Consider the following 27,341-nt stretch of genomic DNA (forward strand, 5'->3'; position numbering starts at 1 on the left):
AAATATCCCTCGTAATACCATAATTTATGACACAACGGCTGTAGATGTCATTTACAAAAGCACACGCACGCAGTACTGGGCGTGGCATCACCTTAATCGTCTACAACACAGGCTATTTTCTGGAGCAATTACACATCAATAAATCTGCGTCAGCAATTAGAACTTGTCACTATACGTGATACTGCAAACACTTAAAAATATAGAATCATTTGTCCACAAAGAATATGCAATCTTTAACAAGATTTTACGCTAAATTACAAAATGTCAGTTTAATATAAGAAAAACAACAAGACGGTCACAAAACGAACTATTTGTTGAAAATAAAAGTAAACAAATCTTTTTCATTTGTTCTTGAGAATAGGCCTACATGCGACAGCGACACAATCACACAAGCCTCTGAGTACTTCCACTACAATCACACAGCTGTGCCAATGCACATTATTTACACACCGCAGAAGAGCAAGATTTTTTGTCTTTTTTTCGTAGATTTGTCATTTCATATATTTACAATTGATTTAATATGAATGAAATAACATTTCAAAAACATGTTAAAAGTGAAAAAATAAGTAAATAAAATGTTTGCACTCACCAAAACGGTTGTCCTCCAAAACACTTATTTAAATACAAAATCCATTCTCCTTTCTTTCCTCAAGAAGACTTCAATGACTTCGTTGTGCAGTTTGTCTGTGCGTTCAGTTCCAACAATAAATCATTTTCTATCGACATGGAGGCCAGTGCTGAAAGCCGCGTCTGTCCAGTCGTGTTTCTGGCGTACGTTTTAATTCGCTTTAAGGCCGAGAATGACCGCTCAACACAAACCCTTTCCCCGCCTGGGACAGGTTAGCTAGCTCGTGGGTCGGCCGGCCTCCTTTCACAAGGTCTAGCTTCTCCTGAAAGGTCAGTCTTGAAAATGGCCTTGCGAGTATATCTGCTACCAAATCTGAGTTGTCCTCTCCTTCAGCCATTGTGGGTTAAAAAAGCGAGTAGATATACTTGGTTTTTTCTGCTAAAGTTTCCGGGTCTGATCTGTTGGCAGCTTGGTTGATTTGCATAGCGCTGCCTCCGCTGAGGGCTGAGGTAAAGTGAGTATCCAATCACAGGACGCGTACGTCATGTTCAACGCGAGGCCCTCTAGCTGGCCTTATTGTGCCAACTCGTGATCTGATTGGCTATCGCAACTATACTATATGTGCCTGTTCCTGTACAGCGCACAGACGCCCTCACTGTTGATTCTGAAGGCGTCGGTCAGATTTCATACAGCCTGGCGACACAAGCTAGCTGAATTCTGATTGGATTAAAAACTCTGACCTAAAACTACAACACTGAAAGGAGCATAACCAAATGGATATAATATAACATCAAGAAAACAGTATGTAGAATAATGATATATATATTTAGAAAAAATACTTTTTTTAATGAAATTGACTTTTATCATAATTATGATAATGATGTCTGATTATGTTAGGCCAGCAGAGAAGGCCTTGCTGGCCCTGACGGCCCACCACTGCTGTTTTCATATATGGATGTACAGTGAGACCTCAACTTACGAACTTAATTGGTTCCCAGACATAGTGTGTATCTAAAAAAAAAATCCCATAAGAAAACCATAAAAATGGGAATAATCCGTTCCCAGGTTTCCATAAAATATACTTTTCAACTAAATAAGCCTTAAAACTACACACAACATACCTTATTCTATGTATAATAAATGTGCTATTGTATTGTAATGAAAGAAATACACTACATTGTATCATAAAGTCACTTTATTTACATTTGTGATGGTCATTGATGGCTTGATGGAATGGCGTTGGAGGTCGAAGGTCAAAGGGAATTGCTGTTTGGAAAGAGGCACATTACATGAGGACTGTAATTAAAGAAATAAACTGTGCTGTAAAATAAAGTTTATTTATCTTTTTGATGGTCGTTGATGGCTTATGGAAGGAGAGTCACCTTCCATAAGGACTGTTGGTAACTTAACCTCTGGTGTGGACTCCCCATAATTTTTGCTGATTAAAAACCTCTTAATTGACACCTGTTGCTTTCTGACTTGTAAGGTCTTACAAAGCTGAGGCATCACATTATTGTTCATCATGTTGATGATTGTCATAGCTACAGTCTTTTCTGAATGGAACTGTTCGGTAAAAGCCTGCACATCATTCCACTTTGCCAACATTGCCTTTATTAAGTTGAGGTCTCACTGTATTAGTAATTAACTAACCACAACAAAAGTGTTAAAAGTCTCATCCCTAATTTGACTATGTGTCAAATTAGCCAGTACTAACCTGGTGATGAAGGCCTCAGAAATTCTGGTGTCAGTGGGTGGAGTGATGTCTTTCCCTGAGCATTTATCATCCCCGGCATGGCCGCTGCTAGCCTCACTGTCAGCCTTCTGGCTCAGCGTGTCCGAGAAGTTGTCATCTCTAGGACAGAGACAGAGAATCACTGAGGAACCAGACAGAGTGAGCGTGTGTTTTGGCCCCTCAGAGGCCGATATTATTTTGTCACGAATGCCGTTCGAATGGTTTTCAGAACACACTTCTTCTAGAAAACAACTGAGGCCTTTCCCAGCACACACCGAGAACAGAAGAAATAGAGGACATCACCTGACATGAAGTGGTCTCCGCAATGTATGTTATGTTTTCTTTCAGGCTTCTTCATGCGACGTGAAAAGATCACAACAGTTTCCTTCCCTACTTGCACTCCTAACCCATCTAAGTTTAAGTCTGGAACAGGATGTGATGTATCCCAGGACAACCAGCAGTAAATGTCCTGCTCATTCAGGAAGCAAGAAGACATCAGCAGTGCCCCATCAGGTGATTTATTGCAAGAGGCACCCTGGCTGGATGTGAGCTAAAGAAGAATCTAGTGGGCCAGCTACTTTTGGGTGAATACGTTACTATCCTAACACGACATTTTCCGGTGTTTAATTCATAAGGCACACCAGCAGTCACCATGACATAGGATAGTCTAGTTAGGGTAGAGAGCGAGAGGCAGAAGAACTGGTTTGAGACTGCAAGAATGGGGAGCATCACATTTGGAAGACAAGAGCTGTATTAAAAGTCCTGTGTTGAGTGTACTTTTCTTTGATATTGATGATTCATTCACCAATTCATTTAGGATCTAAACAGGAGTGTGCATGGCAACTGCAAAAGCTAAAAATGAATTGTGATTTGCCTGCCTTCAAGAGCCACGATGTGAGCGTTTCCTTTATTTATTTATTTTGTTAACCTTACAATTACAATCCCACGATAAGGGAACAGCCCTATTAGCAGGGTTAGAAATCCTATTTTAAATGACCAGTAAATATACATTGGAATCTAAAATGATGATATACATGTACATTTATTCGAGAGACTCACATGTCCTGGACCACAATATATTGGTGCGGGACGAGACCGTCTATGCCGTTGTGCCGCCCCTCCCACCAGTCCTCTGATGCTCGCTGGTAGAGCATCAGTGAGGCACCCTTCTTGAAGGACAACTCTCTGGAAGAACGTCCGACGTAATCAAACTTGGCAATGGCTTCAATAGGCTCACCCTCTGTCAACAGGGAGGATTAGAAAGGTCAGGTACAGTGTGTCAAGTGTGACAAAGACATCCATTAAATTACACATGAGGGGAAAAAAGGCCACCATAATTCATATCTTCAATTGCTGCTGTGGACTGCAAATTTCCCCATTGCGGGACGAATAAAGGTATTCTGATTCTGATTCTGATTCTGATTCTGATATCAACCAAGAGGAATGCAATTCCGAGCATGTCTCTGATACAGATGTACACGTGGATGCTTAAGTATTACAGCTGGCGCACGTGAAGTTAGTGTGCTGACTGTGAGCGAGTTGGTTATTATAGCTTGATAGGACAACACACCAGGCCTGAGGTTCTAGCACAGGGTATTTATAGAAGCTGGTGAGCAGAGATCTAAATTACTCACGGGAAAGTCGGTAAGCATGTGAATCATTAGAGTGAGCCGATAACTGTACAGGTGGACCTCTGGATCGCTGACAGGGGAAATAAACTTCGGCAATAAATTTCTGAGCTCGTTTAGTGCACCTCAGATTCACTTTAATGATTGTGCTCTTGGTTCATGCATTGAAATGCTTGTAAACTCAAAAAGTGAAGTCCAGAATACTTTTTAGGGCCCGAGCAGGGCCCAAAGCCAGGTCCCAATTGTTTCTTTTCCCTCCCCCATTAATATACAGTGAGACCTCAGCTTACGAACACCTTATTTTACGAACCTTTCGTCTTACGAACGTCAAATTTATGAAAATTAAACCTTGAAATACGCACTACTTTTCGCGATACCCACCCACCACGGCTGGCGGAGTAATCTTCAGCGGAAGAACACCAAAGCACACGACCTTCGGATCTGGCGGAGTGATCTAGGGCGGAAGCACGCGGAAGAACAGCGCTCCAGCCGGGCCCCGTTTCCACAACGCCTCTCACTGAATGCACACGTCGATCGCCTCCTTGGAGCTTTTTGCTGATAATTTTACTATTATGGGACCAAAAAAAACCCACCACAGGCTCATGTTCAGCCAAAGAAGACACAAAATAAAATCACCATCGCTGAGAAGAAAGAGATAATTGAAAAACACAACCATTGCTACCATTCTCCGGAACAGATAAGCCATCAAAGGTGCGTCTGTTGCAAAAGGTATTTCTGTGCTTTCAAAGCGACGGTCTCAGGCAATCGAAGAAGTTGAAAAACTTCTGTTAATTTGGATTAATGAAAAGCAGCTATCTGGCGACAGCGTTAGTAAAGCTATTTTATGCGAGAAAGCACGGCTAATTGGATTGGATTGGATTGGATATGCCTTTATTAGTCTCACAGTGGAGACATTTACATTTCACAGCAGCAAAGTGATGAAAGGAATGAAAGTAGAAAAACAAAATACATGAGCTGCTGGAAAGGCAGCCACTCTCGCGGCGCCGTCTTGAAGTCAAAATAACAAAAAAAACTAAATAACAAATAATATGACAGCATAGAGACAATATGACAAAACAAAGACACAGAGAGACATTCATTCTTCAGGACTTGCTGTACCCTCTTTGTGATGACATGAAGCAGTTCTAGATGAAAGAGGATAGGATCAAAGCGTCTTTCCACCAGTGGATCAGGGACATCATGGTGGAATGTGCACGTCGACTACAAGCTAAATGTTGAAAGCAAACACGCAGCTGTAGCATCCATTGACGAAAAGAGATTATCTCACATCCCCTGTTCCACATAAATCTGCTTCAATTCCAAGCCGCAACAGTTCCACAAACGCATCGGCGCTCTGCGCTGACGCTCCTTTCTTCTTATCGCGGGTTCCTCAAGCCATGCATCCACCCAGCCGCAGACTGTCCAACAGCACTGACCTTTCCGCTAAACAAAGCGGAATTCACGCCGATATCGCCACGCGGCAACCTGGAAGTTCGGCACTGATTGAGGATTTTAAAGCCACCAACGGATGGTTCGAGAACTTTAAAGGACAACCAACATCACTTTTTTGTTTCTTAACTGACATCAGAAAAACGAGCTGCGAATTGGGCATTTTCAGAAAGTCCCGCCCCCAGTTCGTGACGTCACGCCAAGACGTCTTGCATTGCTGGAGAATCATAACAATGGCTTCAGATTCGGAGAATATGCTTTCTTGTTACACATCCAGTTAATAATATGATTTAAATAGTTCTGAAGAGGAAAGCATACATGTTTGCAATCGATTAAATAATTTAGTCCGTGTCATTTTGAGGAATCTGGACTGCAATGTAGCGTCCCAGAAAAGAGGCACAAAATGGCGACCTCCTGTGGCCACCTCCGTTTCCACAGGCTGATAAATTCCTTATATGGAGCTTGGACGCCCTCTTCTGGCGGTTTTTGGGTGCAACACAAGGTTTTCAGACCAAACTAGTACAGCAAAATACATTGACGTGATGGAAGGACTGCTACAATGAGTCTATTTTTCGGTCAGGGGCGTTCCTTTAGTGACGTCACGTACAGACTCGTCACTAACTCAAAAACAAGACTTCCTGAATATTCAGCGTGAGCCTTAAAACGTAAAATATAGCTATATGCGGTGGAATCTTATTAAAATACACTCAGTAGAAGTCATTTGAAGCCATTTTACAAATTATGGACACAACTTGTCCGGAGACGTCGGTTGTCCTTTAAGCGCCGTACTGGGATTCACTGCGTCACTCGTCATGGTGAAGCAGCCAGTTCTGACCATAACGCTGCTGAAGCCTACAAGGCGTCATTCCTCGAACTGGTGAATGAAGAAGGCTACATTCCTCAGCAGGTATTTAATGCAGACGAGACCGGACTTTTCTGGAAAAAGATGATCTGAGGAGAAGGAGATTGCTGCAGCATCTCGTGAGCGCATCAAAGACATGTTGGCAAAGTGGAATGAATTGCAGGCTTTTATCAAACAGCAATTCTCTCTGACCTTCGAACTCCAACACCATTCCATCAAGCCATCAATGACCATCATAAAGGTAAATAAAACAACTTTATTTTATAGCACAGTTTATTTCTTTAATTACAGTCCTTATGGAATGTGACTCTCTTTCCAAACAGCAATTCCTTTTGACCTCGGACCTCCAACGCCATTCCATCAAGCCATCAATGACCATCACAAATGTAAATAAAGTGATTTTATTATACAGTGCAGTGATGAGAAGGTTTCTTCAGCCGTCATCTGTACTTTTTTGTCATTGAACTAAAGTCTTACTGGTTGTATCGTCCCTATTTATATATCCCTAATGTCCAGACATGGCGGCGCCGGACACAGCTATGATAGGTCCCTACTCTCAGGTTGGGGGGAGCAGAGGACCACTCCATGTGGCCCCACTGATTGTTCCTACATTCCTGACGACCAGTGTCTAGGTTTTGACACTGGTTTAGATATGTGGACGATACTTTTGTCATAATTAAAAAACAAGAAATTCAATCCTTCACAGATGACCTAAACTCGCTAGACATCAACATTAAATTTGATTCTAACCACCCTTTACAACACAAACTAGGAGTTATCAGAACCCTCCAGCATAGGGTTAGGACATTAGGGATATATAAATAGGGCCAATACAACCAGTAAGACTTTAGTTCGCTGACGAAGCCTCTTGGATAGGAGGTGAAACGTCCGACACTTTCAAAAAAGTACAGATGACGGCTGAAGAAACCTCATCGATGGACCACCCCTGTATGACTGAGAGCTTACACAGATGTATACAGTGCAGTGTATTTCTTTCATTACAATACAATAGCACATTTGTTATACATAGAATACGGTATGTTGTATGTAGTTTTGAGGCTTATTTAGTTGAAAAGTACATTTTATGGAAACATGGGAACGGATTATTCCCATTTTAATGGTTTCTTATGGGAATTTTTTTTGTGATACACACTTTTTGGCTTACACACTCAGTCTGGGAAGCAATTAAGTTCGTAAGCTGAGGTCTCACTGTAATATTGGGCATGACTGGTTAGCATGTCCGCTTCACAATGCAGAGGTCTGAGGTTTGATTCTGGGCTTTGGCCTTGCTGTGTGGCATTTATCTCATCTCATTTTCCGTACCGCTTATTCCTCATTAGGGTCGCGGGGGATGCTGGAGCCTATCTCAGCTGTCTTCGGGCACGAGGCGGGGGACACCCTGAATTGGTTGCCAGCCAATCGCAGGGCACACGAAGACATACAACAGTCACTCTCACACTCACACCAAGGGACAATTTGGAGTGGTCAATCTGCCTGCCATGCATGTTTTTGGAGTGTGGGAGGAAACCGGAGGACCCGGAGAAAACCCACGCGGGTCCGGGGAGAACATGCAAACTCCACACAGGGAGGCCGGACCGGGACGCGAACCGGCGAGCTCTGCACTGTGAAGCCGGTGTGCTAACCACTCGACTACCGGGCCGCCCGGCATTTATAATAATAATAATAATAATAATAATAATAATAATAATAATAATAATAATAATAATAATCACCATAATCACAATAATTGGATTTGCCTTTATTAGTCTCGCAGTGGAGAAATTTACATTTCACAGCAGCAAAGTGATGAAAGAAATGAAAGTAGAAAAGCAAAACACAGGAGCTGCTGGAAAGGCAGCCACTCTCGCGGCGCCGTCTTGAAGTCAAAAGAACAAAAAAAAAACTACATAACAAATAACATGACAAAACAAAGACACAGAGAGACATTCATTCTTAAGCACTTTCTGTACCCTCTTTGTTAAATAAAGCAGTTCCAGATGAAAGAGGAGAGGATCAAAGCATCTCTTCACCAGTGGATCATGGACATCATGGTGGAATGTGCACGTCGACTACAAGCTAAATGTTGAAAGCAAACACGCAGCTGTAGCATCCATTGACGAAAAGAGATTGTCTCACATCTCCTGTCCCCCATAAATCAGCTTCAATTCCATCCCGCGACAATTCAATATACGCATCGGCGCTCTGCGCTGACGCTCCTTCCTTATCGCGGGCTCCTCAAGCCATGTATCCATCCAGCCGCAGACTGTCCAACAGCCCCGACCTTCCACTGAACAAAAAAGCACAATGGCCCCAGAGCTGTCCAGCGATGACAGTCGAATGGCACCGACATTCCTCCCATTCAAAAACAGTACTGGCATATCCATGCTGCCGAAAAGGCGCAACCGCTCAGCACAGTCTCCTCCTTGATGAATGTCGTGGTCAAAAATGCTGAAAAACAATCCGTATCCGTTCCACACGACGCACAACAACACAAAGTGACAAAAGAAAACACAAAAACAACAAAAAAAGCAAGGCTCATCAGAGCACTTGCTGACGGCTGCCTACTCGGGCGCCATCTCATAATAATAATAATAATAATAATAATAATAATAATAATAATAATAATTACATTACATTTTAAGCGCTTTTCAAAGCACTCAAGGACACTACAGTCACAGACAAGCATAGGTACTATAATAAATAAAATACAATCAAATAGAATGCCATAAATAAAATAGAATTATAAATAGACACAAGAGAGAGAGCTACACCGAAAATGCAATTTGAAATAGGTGGGTTTTGAGATGGGACTTGAAGGTGGGAAGAGAATCAATGTTACGAATGTTGGGAGGAAGTGAGTTCCAAAGTTTGGGAGCAGAGCAGCTGAAGGCTCTGTCACCCATCGTGCTGAGACGGGCAGGGGAGGGGGGCACACAGAGGCGGAGGGAGGAAGAGGATCTGAGGGAACGAGAGGGAATAGAAATTTGAAGAAGGTCAGATTGGTATGGGGGCAAGGTTATGGATAGCTTTAAATGTATAAAGAAGAATTTTAAAGTTGATTCTATATTTGAGCCAGTGGAGCTCTTGGAGGACGGGGGTGATGTGGTGAAAGGATGAGGTTCTGGTGATGATTTGTTTGTTCTCCCTGCGCCTGTGTGCGTTTTCTCCTGGTACTCTGGTTTCCTCCCACAACATGCGCAGTCGGTTGATCGGATAAGTGGTTTGTAACCTCGGTTTGAGTCAGTCTCAGGGTAAGACACACGTGACTCAACATGTTAACTCATTCGCTGCCATTCCGAAATTTATTCGGGAATTGAAAAGTGTGATGTGGAGCGCCACTCCCAAATTTGTTTGGGTTTTGGTTTTTTTTCAGGTGTGTGGAGGTGCCGATAAAACAGCATTGGTCAGACCTCTGGCGATGTTTTTCCTTTCCAAAAGGGGGCAGCATTTGACTTTTCTCAATCTTAGCGCTTCATTACAGCTGTTGTTAAAGAGCTATATAAGTCAATATGTATTGTACTGTATTTTGTACATCGGCCCCCATTTCAAGCTCAGATAACTCCAGACCCATTTAACTTAGGAATTTACTGTTTTTTTCTCTGATGAAAGATGAGAGTCTATGGTTTCTTACGCTGAATAATTTTTTTATGCGGTCCTAAAACTCCATATTCTGTGGGTCTTGCAATTTGAGTGAAAATGACAAAAACCCTGGAACTGGAGTGAACATATTTTTGCACATCGTCTGGCAGTGGATGAGTTAATTAGTTATGACACACCCACTTGGTCATCACTGGTTGCAGATGATCACATGACATTGTTTCTCCAATCAGTGCTTTGGCAAATGTCGTTAGCTGACTGTCGTGATATGTCGTGATGTCATACAATTATAAAAAAGGTTTATCCAGAATTTTAATGATTGAATGTCAACATTCCCACAGACAACAAAGTCCTCTCTCATCTTACAGTCTGCCATATATTCATTAGATATTTCAGTGTTACATTCTTTATATCACATATCCGATATTGATGACCAATTTGATGGATTTTAAACACTAAAATGCAAGACACAAACTGGTACTCTTTTTTGTTCTACTTCAAATCCCTTTCACAAGTAAATATGTTTTGTTTGCTAATGTTTTGCCACAAAAGTTTGAGGATAACCACAATTGTACTTGGGCCCCATAAAAGAAAAGAAGGCTACAAATACATGTACTGAATTTGTCACTTGTTCACTTGTACAGCTGGTGGTTATGCTCCTCTTTGCCCTTGTGTTGGTTTGCGTTTAAGTCTCCAAGCAAGTGTGCACTACAGCAACACAATCTAAAAATAGAATCTTTGTTCCTCTCTGCCCTCCTCCCACTCCAAGTCAGACATGTAGTCCCTGGACAGATGCAGCCTAACCAAAACACACATCCTTTATATAAATTGCTAGCAAAGAGTGAAAGGCTGGAGTAAAGTAACTTAGAGAGATTTTTGAGCACACCAGTGATTTTCTGAATAGAGTGGAGGTTCCTCAATTTCTCAATGTGTCCTGTTCAATCTCATTAATGGTTTATTGTACCCTCACTCCTCAAGTCGGAGCCCTTAAGTGGAAGTCTTTCCTCCATGAGTTGTCGAGAAAGGTGCAATAGATGTGACGTGACGTCAAAGAATTATGACGAGAAGGAATTTACTGTCTGAATTAATTGGGTTTAGCTGCAGCGGACATGCTGTTAATAAAGCCGACCTTCATTGGCACACGGCATTTTTCCTCTTTCTGCATCTCACTACTTCCATTTTGGGAAATGTAGTTACAGTAGAACCTCTTCAGTAAAATATACGCTGTTCTGTGAAACTAAATTATTCTAAATTTAAAGCAAAATGAACTACTGTAAATTGTTCCAAGCAAAATCTCTGCCTCTACAAATGCCTGTGTCAAAGTTTAACAATCTTAACATACTAGCGCAGAGAGAAGTAAACCACTGAATAGAAACCAAATCAAACTAAACAAAATAAAGCACAGGTATTTGGTAATGACAGAAATACTAAATCAGTCATCCTAAAACGCTTCGTAAAAGTATTTTTTTTTCATAAAGAATTAGGATTATTTAAGCAATTTTACTGCTCAAATAGACTGAGGAGCAAGAGGTTTTTTATCTCTCGATGTCATACTTTTCTTCTTTGCCGTAATTGGTACCCTTCCACACCTAAAAATGATCTTGGCATACAAAGAATGTGCATACTTTGCTTAGAGTTGCGATGAGACAAAAATGTGGTCGGACTAAAATGTTTGCAGGATAAAAATGTACAATGCATTGTGTGCATGCTTAGTCTGTTGAAGAACCGCTTAAAGTCAAGACTTGCTCGGCATAACTGTAAAATACAATATTGCCCTTCAAAATGTCCAATTCAATAAAACATGTGCCTGTGGGTACATCTGACAACGAGAATGACATGGTGTTCTCCTCCAACGTGATATGTAATCAATGTGCACTTTGTTCAACTTTGACCTTGTAGCAAAATCACCAGCTACTACAGCATCAATGCATGAGTGGTGGAGTAGAAGTTAACAATGTCACTGGAGTTAAGTCACTGAGCTCCATGTTAGATGATGGGTTATGGCCCTTCTCTCCATTTCTTTCCAGTGAGACATGATAAGAGGCTAGAATGATATTATTTCACTTCCAACATGCTACAGCAGGATTGCACTACGAGGGGACAAAATAACCACAGTGTACTACTGCTCCTGTCATCTAGTGTTCTTCGGAATGATCTAATGGGTTACTCAATGCATTGAAAAAATGATAGACAATTACATGAGATCACACAGACACACTGTACATTACAGTTTTACAGACAATGACGATTGTGGCACGTTGGAGAAATAGTCAGGGAAACATTGCACCTAGTCTTTTAATATCAGTCCTGATTTTCTTGATCGTCCTTAACTAATTCACTGCCAGGCGATGTGCAAAATATGTCCACTCCAGTGCCAGGGTTTTTGTCATTTTCCCTCAAATTGCAGGACCCACAGAATATTGAGTTTTAGGACTACATAAACATTCAATAGAGCATTAGAAATGTTTAAACACTCTTCTTTCATTTTAAAAAAGTTTTTTCCTGCGCTATATGGGTCTGGACTTATCTAGCTTGAAATTAGGCCAGCTGTACAAAATACAATACAATACAATACATAATATATTGATTTATATTGTGCTTTAACCACATCTGAAGCTGCAACAAAGCGCTAACATGGACAAAAGACAAATGCTGCCCCCTCATGTAAGGGAAAAACATTGCCAGAGGTCTGATCTGCACTTTATCAGCAGACCTCAAGAAAAAAACAAAACCCGAACAAAAACAAATCTCAAGCCACACCCTGGCAAAACCTAGGTAAGGGAAACACTGAAAACCGCTGTTTTGGGAGAGTCCCAGCCCCATAATACAGCACTTACTTGCAACACATGTTTTATTGAAAATGTTCAGGACTGACAATTGCAGGATCTGTTGTTTACACCTTAAGTAATTCTGTCCCTTTTGAATTTGAAGCGGACAGAATTTCGGTTTCACCCCAGTGAAGGAAAACGTCTGTTCACACATCTTGACAGTATCCCAATTGGCAAGAGAAACTCCTGGTTGTTTGTAATTCATATTTTTCTTGGATAGATGAAACTGGTTCAAAGAATATTAAATCAAGATTCAAATGAAAAGCAAATAAAGCTTGACAGTCCTGCCAAACGCATTCAACCTTTCCAAATAATGGTACAAAAGTAAGTGTAAACTTTCAAACGTGGTTTGGCCGTGAGGGGCTCAATTTGTGTTTGACAAGAATGGAGACTAAAAGGCATGTTAAGGCGGCCCAAAGCAAAAAGCTGAAACATTAGAATGCTAAGTCATCCAAGTTTTTAAACCCAGTATACCCGCACTTCAAGGTTGCTGCAATTAACAGGCTGAATGGTGGGATTAGCTGCGTTGAGCTGGGTTTAACCCTCACAAAACCACTGAGGAAAGCATGCGCGACATGACTGTGGATTTTGAAATGACGGTAAAAAAATATATTTCTGAGTCATGTATTATTATATGCAACTTTTACTGCATGTCTTTACTCACCATCCTCACTGGTGTGTGTTTCTGTGCCTCCTTCATTGTCCACCTCTTCCAGTACTCCATGCTCACTGTAGGGACTCTCACTGTGGGGGAAGACGGACAAACGGTTATTTATGCAGTCACATATTTATCATACAAAGGAGACTATTGCTTCTTTGGACAGCTGTAAATAAAGAAGACTTGTACTCATGAAGTGAAAAGAGGGCTTATTATACTGGTGGTATTCTGTGTGGATTCATTCCTCCATCTTTGACATCATGGGAGAGCTGAAAACAACTCTGGAGAACAGACCTCCCGCACCCTGACCGCCTCTTCCCTTGGTAGCATGTCACACACCACCTCTTATTTTTCAAGGGGGAGGCAGCCACAAATGCAAATCTCCCAAGGGATTCATTGTGGGTCATGCTGAGATGGGTGATTAGCTCGAGCCAGGGATATAACCGTGCCGGCTTGTGATGAGTCAACCCCCCCACCCCCCCAAAAAAAGGGAAAAATATTGGGTGGTAAAGAAAGACTCTTCTGTGAATGAGTCTTGTTTTTCTGTCTGTTCATCGAAGCCCCTCAAATATTAATTCCGTTCACTGAATCACCGATGACCTCGATCATTTAGTTAGTACAACGGTGATTGTTTCACTCGAATATTTTCACCCAGGAAGGATTCATCAAGTAAAAAAAAAAAAAAAAAAAAGTCTAACTCACTAATAAAGGCAAATCCAATCATTGGAGCAAACCCCTTCATCCCAACCGTTTTACTGGATTTTGGAGAAAAAGCTCTTTTTTGAAAAAGCATGTTTTTCAAGCCTACATTTTAAGTGTAGTACAGTGCCACTATTTTTTTGCCTTTGTGACATCTCAAACATCTAAATCAGACTTTCTTTTACCACAAATGATCTTTTGATCGCAAAAATATGTATCTGCTCGCTATTGAACTGAAATGAACGATGAACAGAGGTGAAGCAATAAATTCAGTTAATGTGGGCAAGTGTAATATTGCATGTGTAAGTGTACTGGACATGCACATGCATGTGTGTCGCCCCCAATGTTTCTGTCTTTCACCTTGCAATGTAAGTTTTTTTGGAGTTATACAAAATGAAAGAATTGAACTAACAGAGGTTCACGCAACATTTCTCACACTATATTTTGTTTTTTCTTCATTTGCATTTGTGAGGGCAGCTTCACTGTTGTGTAGCGTTTGCATAAGGCAGACAATGTTTGTGCACATGGAGCCTCTTGATGACTTCTTTCTGTTTCTTACTTGTGCATGGACAAAATCATCGAGCTGTTTTCAGCAACCCCATCTTCCTCGTCACGGTGAAAGATTTTCTTCCCCAAAAGCAATTCTCATGCGTTAATTGTTTTGATTTCGCCATTACAGCTGGTTTGAATGCACCCTCGACAAACTACACCTTCCTCCATCCCCCTCCACTTCTAGTTGTTTTGGATATGAGGTCGTTGTGGCTTTTCTTTCTACTTGTACATCATGGCGAATTAAACATTTAACCCTCTTGAAAATATCTGATATCAACATATGAAGACGGTTTAGCTGTATGACAATGCTTGACTCATCATTAAAAGTAATTAGAAAATATGAAAACACAACTAATTTCTGCAAGTTGTGACCCGATTGTGATTCCGCATTTGTGTGTGGTGAGCTGCAACTAGACTGAGACACCAGTAAATCCGTTATAGCACAGTACGAAAAAGTGTCTTTGTTGGAAAATCTACTATTAAGAGTTCTGATCATAATCACTTACCAATAATCCCCTCCTGCCATGCACTTCTCATAGATTGGCCCATCCAATTCTTTGGCATCGGGAAAGATGGTCTCATTGTGAATGATGATGGTCTTGATGATCTCGTTGACGTGGGTCTGGCAGGAGACCTGGTCCTGGCTCTCTGGAGTCGGCATGAGCGTCGGGCCAAAGCAAATGGCCAAGTTATATGGATCCATCATGTTCTCGTCACTATACTGAGATAGGCTGCAAAGGAGGAAAAAAAGCAGCAAAATATAAACGCGATTTTATATGGATTGTAAACGGCAGTTGTGGTCAGAAATAATAAAAGGCTTTTCTGAATCAAAGTTAAAGATGGGAGGATTTTCTGATTCAACTTACTGGTTGAGAAAAGCAAAGAGGTAGCGCATCACAATAAGGACCGATCTGGGAATGGTCAGGAGGATCTTGCGGATGTACAGTGCTCTGTCGTACAGATTTTCTATTCCTACAGCAGCAACAACAACAACAACCAAAGGTGTGAAACATGAAGCCATTAAGACACGCGTGTCAAAGTCAAGGCCCGGGGCCAAATCTGGCCCACCATTTCATTTTATTCGGCCCACGAAAGCAAATCGAACTTCATGAAGCTTTCTAAATTCCGAACCAAAATTTCATATTGTTCCACGTAAACCACAATAACAGTCATAATTATTAAGTCCAGAGTGGAAAACTAGGTATTCATTCATTTGTTGTGCGTTCCATATGTCATATCTGGATTAGGGTGAACCATTCTAATGGAATCCCCAAATTCATAACGGCCCTTAGGAGGAAACCAGCACTACAATTTGGCCCGCGGCAAAAAAATGACTTTGACACCACTGCATTAAGACATGTGACTGTCCAAGGTGGCACTTGAATTTGCTTGGTTAATTTGGGTGAACTGTGGTTCTGCTGGCTGCTAAAGATAGCTTTGTCACCCTCAAGTCACTCTGTGCCATCGGGGCACCTGGGATAATTATGACACATTACAGATTTTATGAACAACTAACGTTATGTATGTCTCGATGGTCAACCAAATATTTCGAGATGAAATACTCAAATTGGAATTTGCACTGACTTCAGGACCCACGGTCAACTGTCAAAGCCATTGTCTCATAAGTAGCTCATGTTAATTTGTCTATTCTATGTGCTTGAAAGGTCGGTCTGAGGTGCCTGTGCTGCGTTGTCTCGTTTGTATGAGCGGTTAAAAATTGTCTGCATGTCAGATATTCGCTTCATAATATGTTCTTTCACATTCAAGGTAAATTTATTTCTTTTTATTACTACAGTATACACATAGCATTTGATGGAAATTTATCAACATTATTTGACAAAACATCAAGGCTGCATTTGTTGTCATTTCAAATGCAAATGCAATAACTTTTATTTTTCCAAATGCTGATTTAGCCCTGTGTGAATGCCAAGCCCCCACTGGAATCGCTGTCATGTTGTGTTGGGGAATGTAAATAGGAATCGCCATCACTCATCCAGCACAAGTGGGCTGAAGTACACCCAGGAACACAAGTAACCGAGACACCATCAAGGACAACTTTGCAGCACCCATAATGTCTGTGTAATCTTCTGGAGAGGGTGTGTGTGTGTGTGTGTGTGTGTGTGTGTGTGTGTGTGTGTGTGTGTGTGTGTGTGTGTGTGTGTGTGTGTGTGTGTGTGTGTGTGTGTAAGAGGGCGTGGAGGGGGTGGGGGGCATATAAGTGGTCAACGAGTGACAAGCAAATTGAGGAGTTTTGGTAATTTGTTTGAATTCAACAAAGGTTTCTTGTCAGGCATACAACCAGAATGTCAAATCAACAGGTTCTCGTTGACTGATCGTGGTATACATTGGTCGCACATGAAACCATAAAAAAAAAATCATGTTCAAAGTTGTGAACTTTGATCAACTTTGAGTTGGAGAGAATAATTGAACTCAATTACCAAATAAAGAGTACATGTTTGAAAGTGTCAAAGACATGTGAGCAATGAAATCTGGGCACATCGATACTTACGAATGCAGGATAGCAGTTCACTGAATCTATCTTTGGGGAAAAGAGGGTTCTCCAGGCCGCGGAAGTAGAGTTTAAGCACGCCTGCCACCGAGTTGATGTCATGATTATTCTCATCATCTATCAGAGGGTCATTTCCTTTAACATGGACACATTAAACAAATCAGTGGGGAAGTGTTGCAATCATAATTGCTCTGCTTAACTTTTCATGAATACCTCTTTCAAATGAATTTTTAATGTCATTGACTTCCAACTGAGAACCAGATACCCGAAATATTCCCTGATGCTGGAGGCCTGCTCAGAGAGACAAAGATATTGTATTTAGGAAATAGGAAAAGAAGGCAAACATACTGTATCTTAATATGTTAAGACCTGAAAAAGAGTGTTTTGGTCCACAATGCCACATGTTGCTCTTTATATCCCTCCACATCCCGAATTAAGAATGATTTCTGGAAAGGAGGACTATATATTCCCCACTGGAATCGGCAATTCAGTGATGGCGGAATTTGCAGCGGATTTTAAAGAGTGGAAATAAGGGTGAGGTGCAGAATATTATGTTTACATTTCGCCAGCTAAATGTCACGGTGAGACAGGCTATGTTCACATTGGAGGGCGTGAAATGCTCATTTCAGAATTCTCAGGACTTGCTTCCCATTTTAATTTATGTGGTCGTTTACTTTACGAAAGAGCTGTGTCATATAATATCTGAACGTGTCTGTGATGTGACACTTATGCGCACAAAGCAATATGTTGAGCGATACACGCAAAAGACGACCATGATCAGTGTTTATGGTAGTAAAAGTGATCCAATATGCAGGGGCTCATTTTTCATCAACTTTTATTGACTGAGGAGTGATGTGGGAGGTGGTGGAATTATTATGGGGAAATAACAGGTTGCCGGGGGTTCTTTCTCTTTATTTCATGGAAACATCCAGTTACATTTATTATCAGACTGTATGTAGCATGTGCATTCAATTCAAATGGTTAGTTTACACTTTAAATATTTGATTAAATATCACTTGTTCAAACCAACACTTTGGTAAAATGCTTTTCACATTCTAAGTAATAAAAATAAAATCCATTATCATTGTTAAACAAATCAGCCAAAGAGTGACATAGAGAATAATGATGTTGATTTTTTTATCACCAGTGTTCCACTGGATTTGGGGTTTGAAGATCATTTCCTGAAATAATTCTTACTTCATTCATACACTTTTTTTAGTACAGTGATACCTTGGCTTACGAACGCTTTAGCTCACGAACGTTTCGCCATTAAATTTGCTAATCTTGGCCTACTAACTACTTTTCGGCGGACGAAGTAAACCACACAGCGCCACGGTGGCTGGCGGACTAGTTTTCGGCGGATGAAGACCAAACCACAGGGTCGAACAGCACCACGGTGGCTGGCGGACTAGTTTTCCACCCCCCTTTGAGTGCAGACATGGTTTGTTGTCGAGTGGAGTACTTTTGCTATTACGGGACCGAAAAAGACCCCACCACAGGCTAGTGTGAAGCCGAAGAAGACACAAAAGAAAATTACGGTCGAGCAGAAGAAGGAGATCATTGAAAAACACGAACGAGGTGTGCGTTTGTGTGACTTAGCGTGCCAGTACCAGTACGCTAAGTCGACCATTGCTATGTGTGGCTAATGGTGTTTCTGTGTTGTCTAAGCAACAGTCTCAGGCAGTCTCAGAAGAGGTTGAAAAACCTCTGTTGATTTGGATTAACGAAAAGCAGCTAGCAGAGGACTGTGTGAGTGAGGGTATTTTCGCCAAATAAGCATAGCAACTTCACTCGGATATCATCAAGAGGCAACTACATCAACGACCATCACAAAGGTAAATAAAACGACTTTATCATACAGTACAGTTTATTTCTTTAATTAAAATACAATAGCACCTTTATTATACATATAATAAGGTATATTTTGTGTAGTTTTAAGGCTTATTTAGGATAAAATTTTGTGGGGCCCTGGGAACTGATTATTTTCATTTTTAATTGTTTCTTATGGGAAATAAATGTTCGGCAGACGAACTTTTCGCCTTCCACACACTTTCTGGGAACCAATTAAGTTCGTGAGCTGAGGTATCACTGTAGTCATTGTAGATAATTTTTAATGGCTGTAGAAAAAAATCAACTTTCAAGTCGTGAAATCAAGATTGTTCTCCGCGGAAACAACACTTTCCTCGGCCGATTCCTCACGGGTCTAACTAACATGCTCTCAAACTAGGATTAGCATTTAACACGGTAAAAGGGCCAGTGATCAAAACGAGATATATTTTGCGATATTTTGTCTAGTTTTAGATGTATCTTTTTTCAATTAGCTGTTTGAAGCACTGGCATTACAACTGAAAGAATGTCATCTTCAAAGCGTTGAGATAATTTTCTTTTAAGGGTGTCTAATAAATCTTAAAAACAAGCAGTGGATTTTCCCATGAATGTCGGGAAACTCCCTTGTCAAAGACCAACAATTTCCATCGTGAATAGTCATTAAACAACAAACAGTAGTTGGTGTGCTCAGGAAAGATGACAATCTATTGAAGTGGTATTTACATTACTTTTTTACACAAGCAAGAGTAAAGACAACTCACCATATAAATTTATGTAACGGATGCAGCTTTCAACCACACGAGGAATAGTTTGTCCAGAATCCTTAAAAAGATTGAAAAAGCATCTTATCGAATACTGTTCATGCTTACCTTATTAGCAACTAATCCTGGATTTTAGACTGTAACCAAATCAAAATCCAGTCTGTGTTTTGACATCTGCACAGTTTAGATATATCTTGAATCTTTTTTTTAAACGTCTTTAAAGACTTAATAGAAAACAATTATTTAGTAGTCATTAGCCATAGTAAACTTAGCAAATGCATTCTGGCAAATGTGAAAACACAATTTTATACTCAATACCATAACATGTATCACAAGTGTCATCGCTGTCCCCCAAAATAAATAAAATAAATAAAATTCTACATTTTTACACCCCCCGGACTCCTCCAAATATATATATATATATATATATACTTTCTTTTCATTATATATTTTTTGGGGAACAGCGTTAGCACAAAACCATGCAAAACATGCACATTTTGTTTTGCTCATGTGGGTGGGTTAAAAGAGGATGAGGTTAGTTTGCTGACGGAGACAAAGTTGACTTCAGCTACTAAAAAGTGATTACTGTATTATCCCTTGCCTGTCTTATCAAGTCTAGCAATTTATGATTACAGGTATGGTATGAATAAACCTGTGATTCAATTGTAACTTATTTGAAATACTATATATGGCTACTTCGTGTCTCTGACAGTATATTCACACCAACCGCTTGAAAGACGTGATGATCATTTATCATTTAGAAGCTCTCACACATTGGAAGTGAAGTAGTTGAATGAAGATACATCTTCTAAATGCACTCAGGAATGGGCTGCACTTTTATTTGGGTTCTGTGCCAGGCCCCGCTGAAAAGTAGTCCGGCATAGCATTGCATGCTTTTACTGTTTCAGTGGATCTGTTTACAGCTCTCAGGGACACAGTCCAAACAGGTCCATGCCAATAGTGGCTATTAATTTTGAAAGTGGAGCCTCAGCCAGCTGAGAAAAAAGTCTGGTGCATCAGAATTATGTAATACTACCTTTTTGCACAGATTACAAGGGACTGATCGAGATGAAAGTAATGTTCCTATATAGATAACACTCACACAAACATGAGTACGTCTGTGTAAGCTCTCAGTCGTACAGGAGTGGTCCATCGATGAGAAGGTTTCTTCAGCCGTCATCTGTACAAAAGTGAAGGTTTCGGACGTTTCGCCTCCTATCCAAGAGGCTTCGTCAGCGAACTAAAGTCTGACTGGTCGTATTGGCCCCATTTATATATCCCTAATGTCCAGACATGGTGGCGCCGGACACAGCTATGATAGGTCCCTACTCTCAGGTTGGGGGGGCGCGGGACCCCTCCCTGTGGCCCCACTGATTGTTCCTACATCCCTGACTAACGACTGGCCTATTACCCCCACTCCCCCCGGTATCACCTCATCAGCATAACGACCCTCATCAGCATTGCGAAAGTTGCCTAACCTGTTTTGCCTGAGCAGGCTATTGTATGAACGATCCAAATTGAACCTCACCCCACCAGACCGGTTTAATGAAGGACAAAAATGAACAACAAAATCCTTCATTAAACTTTCGCAATGCTGATGAGGGTCGTTATGCTGATGAGGTGATACCGGGGGGAGTGGGGGTAATAGGCCAGTCGTTAGTCAGGGATGTAGGAACAATCAGTGGGGCCACAGGGAGGGGTCCCGCGCCCCCCCCCCCCCCCCAACCTGAGAGTAGGGACCTATCATAGCTGTGTCCGGCGCCACCATGTCTGGACATTAGGGATATATAAATGGGGCCGATACTACCAGTCAGACTTTAGTTCGCTGACGAAGCCTCTTGGATAGGAGGCGAAACGTCCGAAACCTTCACTTTTGTACAGATCAGAATCAGAATCATCTTTATTGCCAAGTATGTAGGACACACAAGGAATTTGTTTCCGGTAGAACACGCTGCACTAGTATCGTTGTCAAAAAAACTGCTAAGTGGCACTATACAGTTCCATTTTGGCTACTGTTGAAAGAGTTCAAAGAGTTAATGGCTTGGGGGAAGAAGCTGTTTAAATGTCTGCTGGATTTGGTGCGCATGGATCGGTAGCGCCTGCCTGAGGGGAGTAGCTGGAAAAGGTGGTGGGCAGGGTGCGGAGGGTCCAGTAGGATTTTCCGCGCCCTAGTTTGGATTCTTGCAGTGTGCAAGTCCTCGAGAGTGGGTAGGGCGGTGCCAATGATTTTTTCCGCCGTCCTAACTGTCCGTTGAAGTTGGATTTTGTCCATTTTTGTGGCGGCCCCGAACCAAACGGTGATGGAAGAACACAGGATGGATTCGATGACGGCTGAAGAAACCTTCTCATCGACAAACATGAGTACTTCTCGGAAGATATTGTTTGATGCGTTTTATTTGACTTGTTTATTTCTCCAAATTTCCAAAAAACACCAAGGCCAACAAGACAGAAATAATTTTACCCACATATGAAACCTAAATACTGTAGAAGTGCATTATTGCATCTTAACTGTGTGTTACTATTAGTCATTGTCATGGATAGGCTTACGGGGGTTATAATAGTGACGCCACTTTTTCATTTGTAGTGAGAAGGCTGAGAGCAAGTTCTCATCAAGACAGTTTACTGTTTCCATTTTAAGAGGCTGAAGTTTATTTAGATATTAGAATGACGCCATTGATACTCTTGGACACACAGCACCTGGCCACAACATTCTGCCTTTTAGTTTTTATAAGTTTCAGATATATCTTTAAAATTTAAACAGAAACCAAGTCATATCTGTCCGAGTCAGAGGATACATAAAAACACAAACAAGTGTCATGTTAAGGCATAAGAGAAAGCAAAGCAAGCAGTAAGGGCTCCCCAAGATGCTTAAAGATGTCTACCTGATGACGAGCATGTGAATTCCGTCGTCCACGGCTATAGACAGGCAACGCGGAAAGAGAGAAAGAAGCAAGACCCAGATTAGGACCACAGCAGCTGCTCACCAAGGCAAATTTCCCCATTGTGGGATGATTAAACACTTTCTGATTACCAAGAGCACACCATACCCTCAACCCACCATGTGCTGGTATTGTACAAAACAAAACCAGAAACGGAATAAGGTGGCGTTGGTCACCGGATGTTGCAGTGAAAAGAAGATTAGGAAGCCAGCACTCCTTATCAGTTTGGCATCCATTTAGACTGTCACTAATCCTGATCTTTGAAGTGGACTCTGTTTTCTGGAGATGCCAGAGAGAGTCACTGATGTGGGGTTCAGCATTGAGTCAAGGGAAACTGACTGAGAAAAACATTTAGCCATCCCAGTGGTACACGTTTTTCCCAGAAGGCCTTCCAAACAGATTCATGTCATTGCTACAATTTGGCTCAAACAGGTGTTTGCAGGTTAAGGCTAAACCACAGCTTAAATGGATTGGGGGATCCCATGAAAATGGCCAGAAAGCTGGAGCACGAGAGAAAATGAAGAGGAGAAGCATATTTGAGCGGACAGTGTGGTTTTCGGTACCTTGATATATGACTCCATATTTCCATTAAATAACCTAACATTAAAAACAGAGCGGGGTCTAGCCCGCTTGGTGCCTGTGTGCATTTTGAACAGCCCATTGGCATGTCTAGAATACAAAAAAAAATTATTAGAAGTAAAAGACAGTCAAATCTTCAGCAATGTTAACCGACAGTCAAAATTACTTCCATAAATTATGTTGAATCAGTCAGGAAGATGCTGATAAAACCCCTGAAGAGCCTTTTTCTTAACAGCCCATGGTAGGAGTGATGAAACTCGCCAGAGATCATATTGGAATAGCAAAAATGGCATCTCATCTTGAATATGTTAACGTGCGGCCAAATATTTGTGCTGATGCCACTGAATGAGGTTGTGAATATACGCTGGGTCCTGAATTATGTTTTTTTTACCTTGTGGTCATGTAGTCAGCTCTGTGCCCTAAAAAGATAAAATAGAAACAATACTTGATGAGTTAATTTGCCAGTTTATGAGTAGTGTCCACGATTGCATCCTCTATGCATATCTACACACAAATATCTGGACTACAGTACCATAAAGGTTCACAGAAATATAATGTATTTTTGGGGGGATAAGTGGTTTGGGGGATATAAGACAATCTGCCCCTGAAACAGAATTTGACCTGTCTTTATTCCTATCATTATCTGGAATTCTCTCTGGAATGGACTCTTTTCGTCAATAGATGCTACAGCTGCGTGTTTTCTTTCAACATTTAGCTTGTAATCGACGTGCACATTCCACCATGATGTCCCTGATCCACTGGTGAAGAGACGCTTTGATCCTCTCCTCTTTCATCTGTAACTGCTTTATGTAACAAAGAGGGTACAGAAAGTGCTTAAGAATGAATGTCTCTCTGTGTCTTTGTGTTGTCATGTTATTTGTTATTTAGTTTTTTTTTTTTGTTCTTTTGACTTCAAGACGGCGCCGCGAGAGTGGCTGCCTTTCCAGCAGCTCCTGTGTTTTGCTTTTCTACTTTCATTTCTTTCATAACTTTGCTGCTGTGAAATGTAAATTTCTCCACTGCGAGACTAATAAAGGCAAATCCAATCCAATCCAATCCAATCCAATTGACCTTGTGAATGCACAGCATAAATATAATAATTTGAATTGAGACAATGATAACATTTTAACAATGCACACACACAAGCACACGCGCACACACACACACACACACCCACACACACAGACCAAATTTTAATATGCTTATATTTACATTTTATACTTACATTTATTTTCTTTTTGCCGTCTACTTTCTCCTTTTCATAATTGCTGCTGTAAATGAGTAATGTCTTCATTGTGAGACAAATGTTTATTTTATCTTATATCAATCATTAAACAACTGTGTAAAAATAAGGAATTTCTTACTATCCACGCGTTCACTTAACTCATGCACTGCCATTCACAAATTTATTCGGGAAATGAAAACATGACTTAGCGCCATTCCCGAATTTTTTTGGGTTTAGTTTTTTTCTTGTTTGCGTGCCGATAAAGCACTGGTCATGGCCTCTGGCAATGTTTTTCCCTTCTACAAAGGGACAGCATTTCCTTTTTTTCCATGTTAGTGCTTTGTTCCAGCTTCAGCTGTTGTTAAAAGCACTACATAAACCAATATGTATGTATATAAATCCTACTGGACCCTCCGTACCCTGCCCACCACCTTTTCCAGCTACTCCCCTCAGGCAGGCGCTACCGATCCATGCGCACCAAATCCAGCAGACATTTAAACAGCTTCTTCCCCCAAGCCACTCTTTGAACTCTTCAACAGTAGCCAAAATGGAACTGTATAGTGCCACTTAGCAGTTTTTTTGACGACGATACTAGTGCAGCGTGTTCTACCGGAAGCAAATTCCTTGTGTGTTCTACATACTTGGCAATAAAGATGATTCTGATTCTGATTCTGATTCTGATTGCATTGTATTTTGAACAGCCACCCTAATTTCAAGCTCATATAACTCCAGACCCATATAATTTAAGAATTAACTCTTTTTATGAAAGAAGAGAGTCGGAGGTTTCTTACACTGTTTTGAATGATTATGTTGTCCTAAAACTCAATAGTCTGTAGGTCCTAGAATTCGAGTGACAATGACAAAAACCCTGCCACGGGAATGGACACATTTTTGCACATCTGGCCATGAATAAGTTAATGGCCCAGTGACCGTACCTTCCCCAAGTGTCCTCTTCAGCAAATCATGTTTGGCCTGGAGTTTGGAGATGAGATTGCTGCCTTCCAGAAACTCACGAAATTTCTGTGGAAAGATTTCAAATAATTACAAAGTTGCCTTGAATGCCCGTCATTTCACTCACAAAGACATCATTATAACAACTATGAGCAAAGGACAAAGAGAAATTGATGAACCTCTTCAAATCATGTCCATTTTCAGAATGGAAAAAGGAAGCTCACGCCATAGGATTAGTCTGTGATACCTCGACCTTTGCCAGGAGAGGAAGAAGCACGGCTGTCAAATATCTGAGTTCAAATGGAGTTTTATTTTAACAATATTTCTACCATGACATGGTCATCACTTGGATTTTATTTTTACGTTGGCTCTTCAGAGCAGTGGTTGCGGTGGCTGAGTTGACTTCGATTGAAGTCTGGCCAGACTGCAGACAAAATGGCTGAGCTGCAAAATGCTCAGTATTAAAATATTCTTTGGCATACTAGAATCTAACGCACAACATTTTCAGAGCACACGCACATCTGCGCACTACTACTTTGCACCTGTGTTTACGGAAAACAAACAAACAAATAAATAAACAACTAACTAACTAAACAAATAAATAAGTAAATACATACGTACATCCATCCAGACAGACAGGCAGGCAGACAGACAGAGAGACAGACAGACAGGCAGACAGACAGGCAGACAGACAGACAGACAGTGATACCTCAGCTTATGAACTTAATTGGTCCCCAGAAAGTGTGTGTAAGGCGAAAAGTTCGTCTGCCAAACATTTATTTCCCATAAGAAACAAGTAAAAATGAGAATAATGCATTCCCAGGTCCCCATAAAACATACTTTTCGACTAAATAAACCTTTGAACTACACAAATACATATACTTTATTTTATCCAAAATAAATGTGCGATTGGATTGTAATTAAAGAAAAAATCTGCACTGGATAATAAAGTCGTTTTATCTATCTTTGTGATGGTCGTTGATCCAGTTGCCTCTTGATGATATCCGTGTGAAGTTGTCGCGCTTTCTCTGTTATAATACCCTCACTCACGGTCTCCTGCTAGCTGCTTTTCATTAATCCAAATCAAGAGACGTTTTTCAACCTCCTCTATTGCCTGAGAGCGTTGCTCAGACAACACAGAAACACCCTTAGCTGCACATGCACCCTTAAAAGCTTCCTTGTTCTTAAGGATGGTAGCAATGGTCGACTTAGCGTACTGGTACTAGGACGCTAACGCACACCTTGTTCGTGTTTTTCGATTATCTCCTTCTTCCGCTTGACCGTAATTTTATTTTGTGTCTTCTTCGGCTTAACACTAGCCTGTGGTGGGGTCTTTTCTGTGCCATAATAGCAAAAGTACTCCACTCGATAACAAAGCACGGCCGCACTCAAAGAATGCGGGTGACGAAAACTAGTCCGCCAGCCACCGTGGCACTGTGTAGTTTGGTTTGTCCGCCGAAAACTAGTTTGTATGCCAAGATTATATTCTCGTGAATTTAATGTTGGTAAAGCGAAAAGTTTGTGAGCTGAGATATGACTGTACATAAATACATAAATAAATAAATAGTTTCCCTATCTTTCTGCTCGCTTTGTGTCACCTCACCATGAAGTAGAACTGCTCGGTCTCTTGCTGGTTGGCCCTCCTCTTTGCAATGCTTGGCTTGCTGAGGTATGTCTCTGACACAGTGGACCTGACAGACTCAGTGGATCTACTGTGGTGGAAGCATTCTGAAACGTCATAATCCTCAATGGTCACCATGTCCTGAATGGTGGTGAGAGTGGCCTCTGACGTTTTTTTCACCTGTAGATAAGTGAGATGACGAAGGTGATAACTGCATTCGAAGCACAATCTGTTGTGTCATCCAATCAATCACTTTTAGTGCGAGCCCATGACACTACAAAAAGTAAGTGAAAGTAAAAGCAATCTTGTTACATGCACTCAAAGGGGGCAAAGCAAAGGGCAAAAGGAGATTGTCG

At 41.1% G+C, this 27,341-nt stretch overlaps 1 protein-coding gene across 4 annotated transcripts in view; it reads right to left on the reverse strand.

Moving 5' to 3' along the window:
- Positions 1-27,341, reverse strand: part of srgap1a (SLIT-ROBO Rho GTPase activating protein 1a) — an 81,593-nt gene that overhangs the window by 9,625 nt on the left and 44,627 nt on the right. For 2 of the 4 annotated variants that reach the window (XM_088997177.1, XM_088997176.1), the window contains exons 9-20: positions 26,968-27,165; positions 25,349-25,433; positions 23,580-23,607; positions 22,553-22,586; positions 19,671-19,731; positions 17,296-17,373; positions 17,083-17,217; positions 15,440-15,545; positions 15,080-15,304; positions 13,329-13,408; positions 3,360-3,540; positions 2,283-2,420 (exon numbers count right to left, since the gene is read on the reverse strand). In XM_088997177.1, the coding sequence (XP_088853303.1) occupies positions 2,283-2,420; positions 3,360-3,540; positions 13,329-13,408; positions 15,080-15,304; positions 15,440-15,545; positions 17,083-17,217; positions 17,296-17,373; positions 19,671-19,731; positions 22,553-22,586; positions 23,580-23,607; positions 25,349-25,433; positions 26,968-27,165 (1,349 nt within the window). Of the gene's footprint in view, positions 1-2,282; positions 2,421-3,359; positions 3,541-13,328; positions 13,409-15,079; positions 15,305-15,439; positions 15,546-17,082; positions 17,218-17,295; positions 17,374-19,670; positions 19,732-22,552; positions 22,587-23,172; positions 23,279-23,579; positions 23,608-25,348; positions 25,434-26,967; positions 27,166-27,341 lie in introns of all 4 variants that reach the window. The other 2 variants (XM_088997175.1, XM_088997174.1) reach the window with 1 other exon arrangement.

Source organism: Hippocampus bargibanti, linkage group LG05, assembly GCF_051943395.1.
Source record: "Hippocampus bargibanti isolate YZ-2025 linkage group LG05, ASM5194339v1, whole genome shotgun sequence".
NCBI lineage: Eukaryota > Metazoa > Chordata > Actinopteri > Syngnathiformes > Syngnathidae > Hippocampus > Hippocampus bargibanti.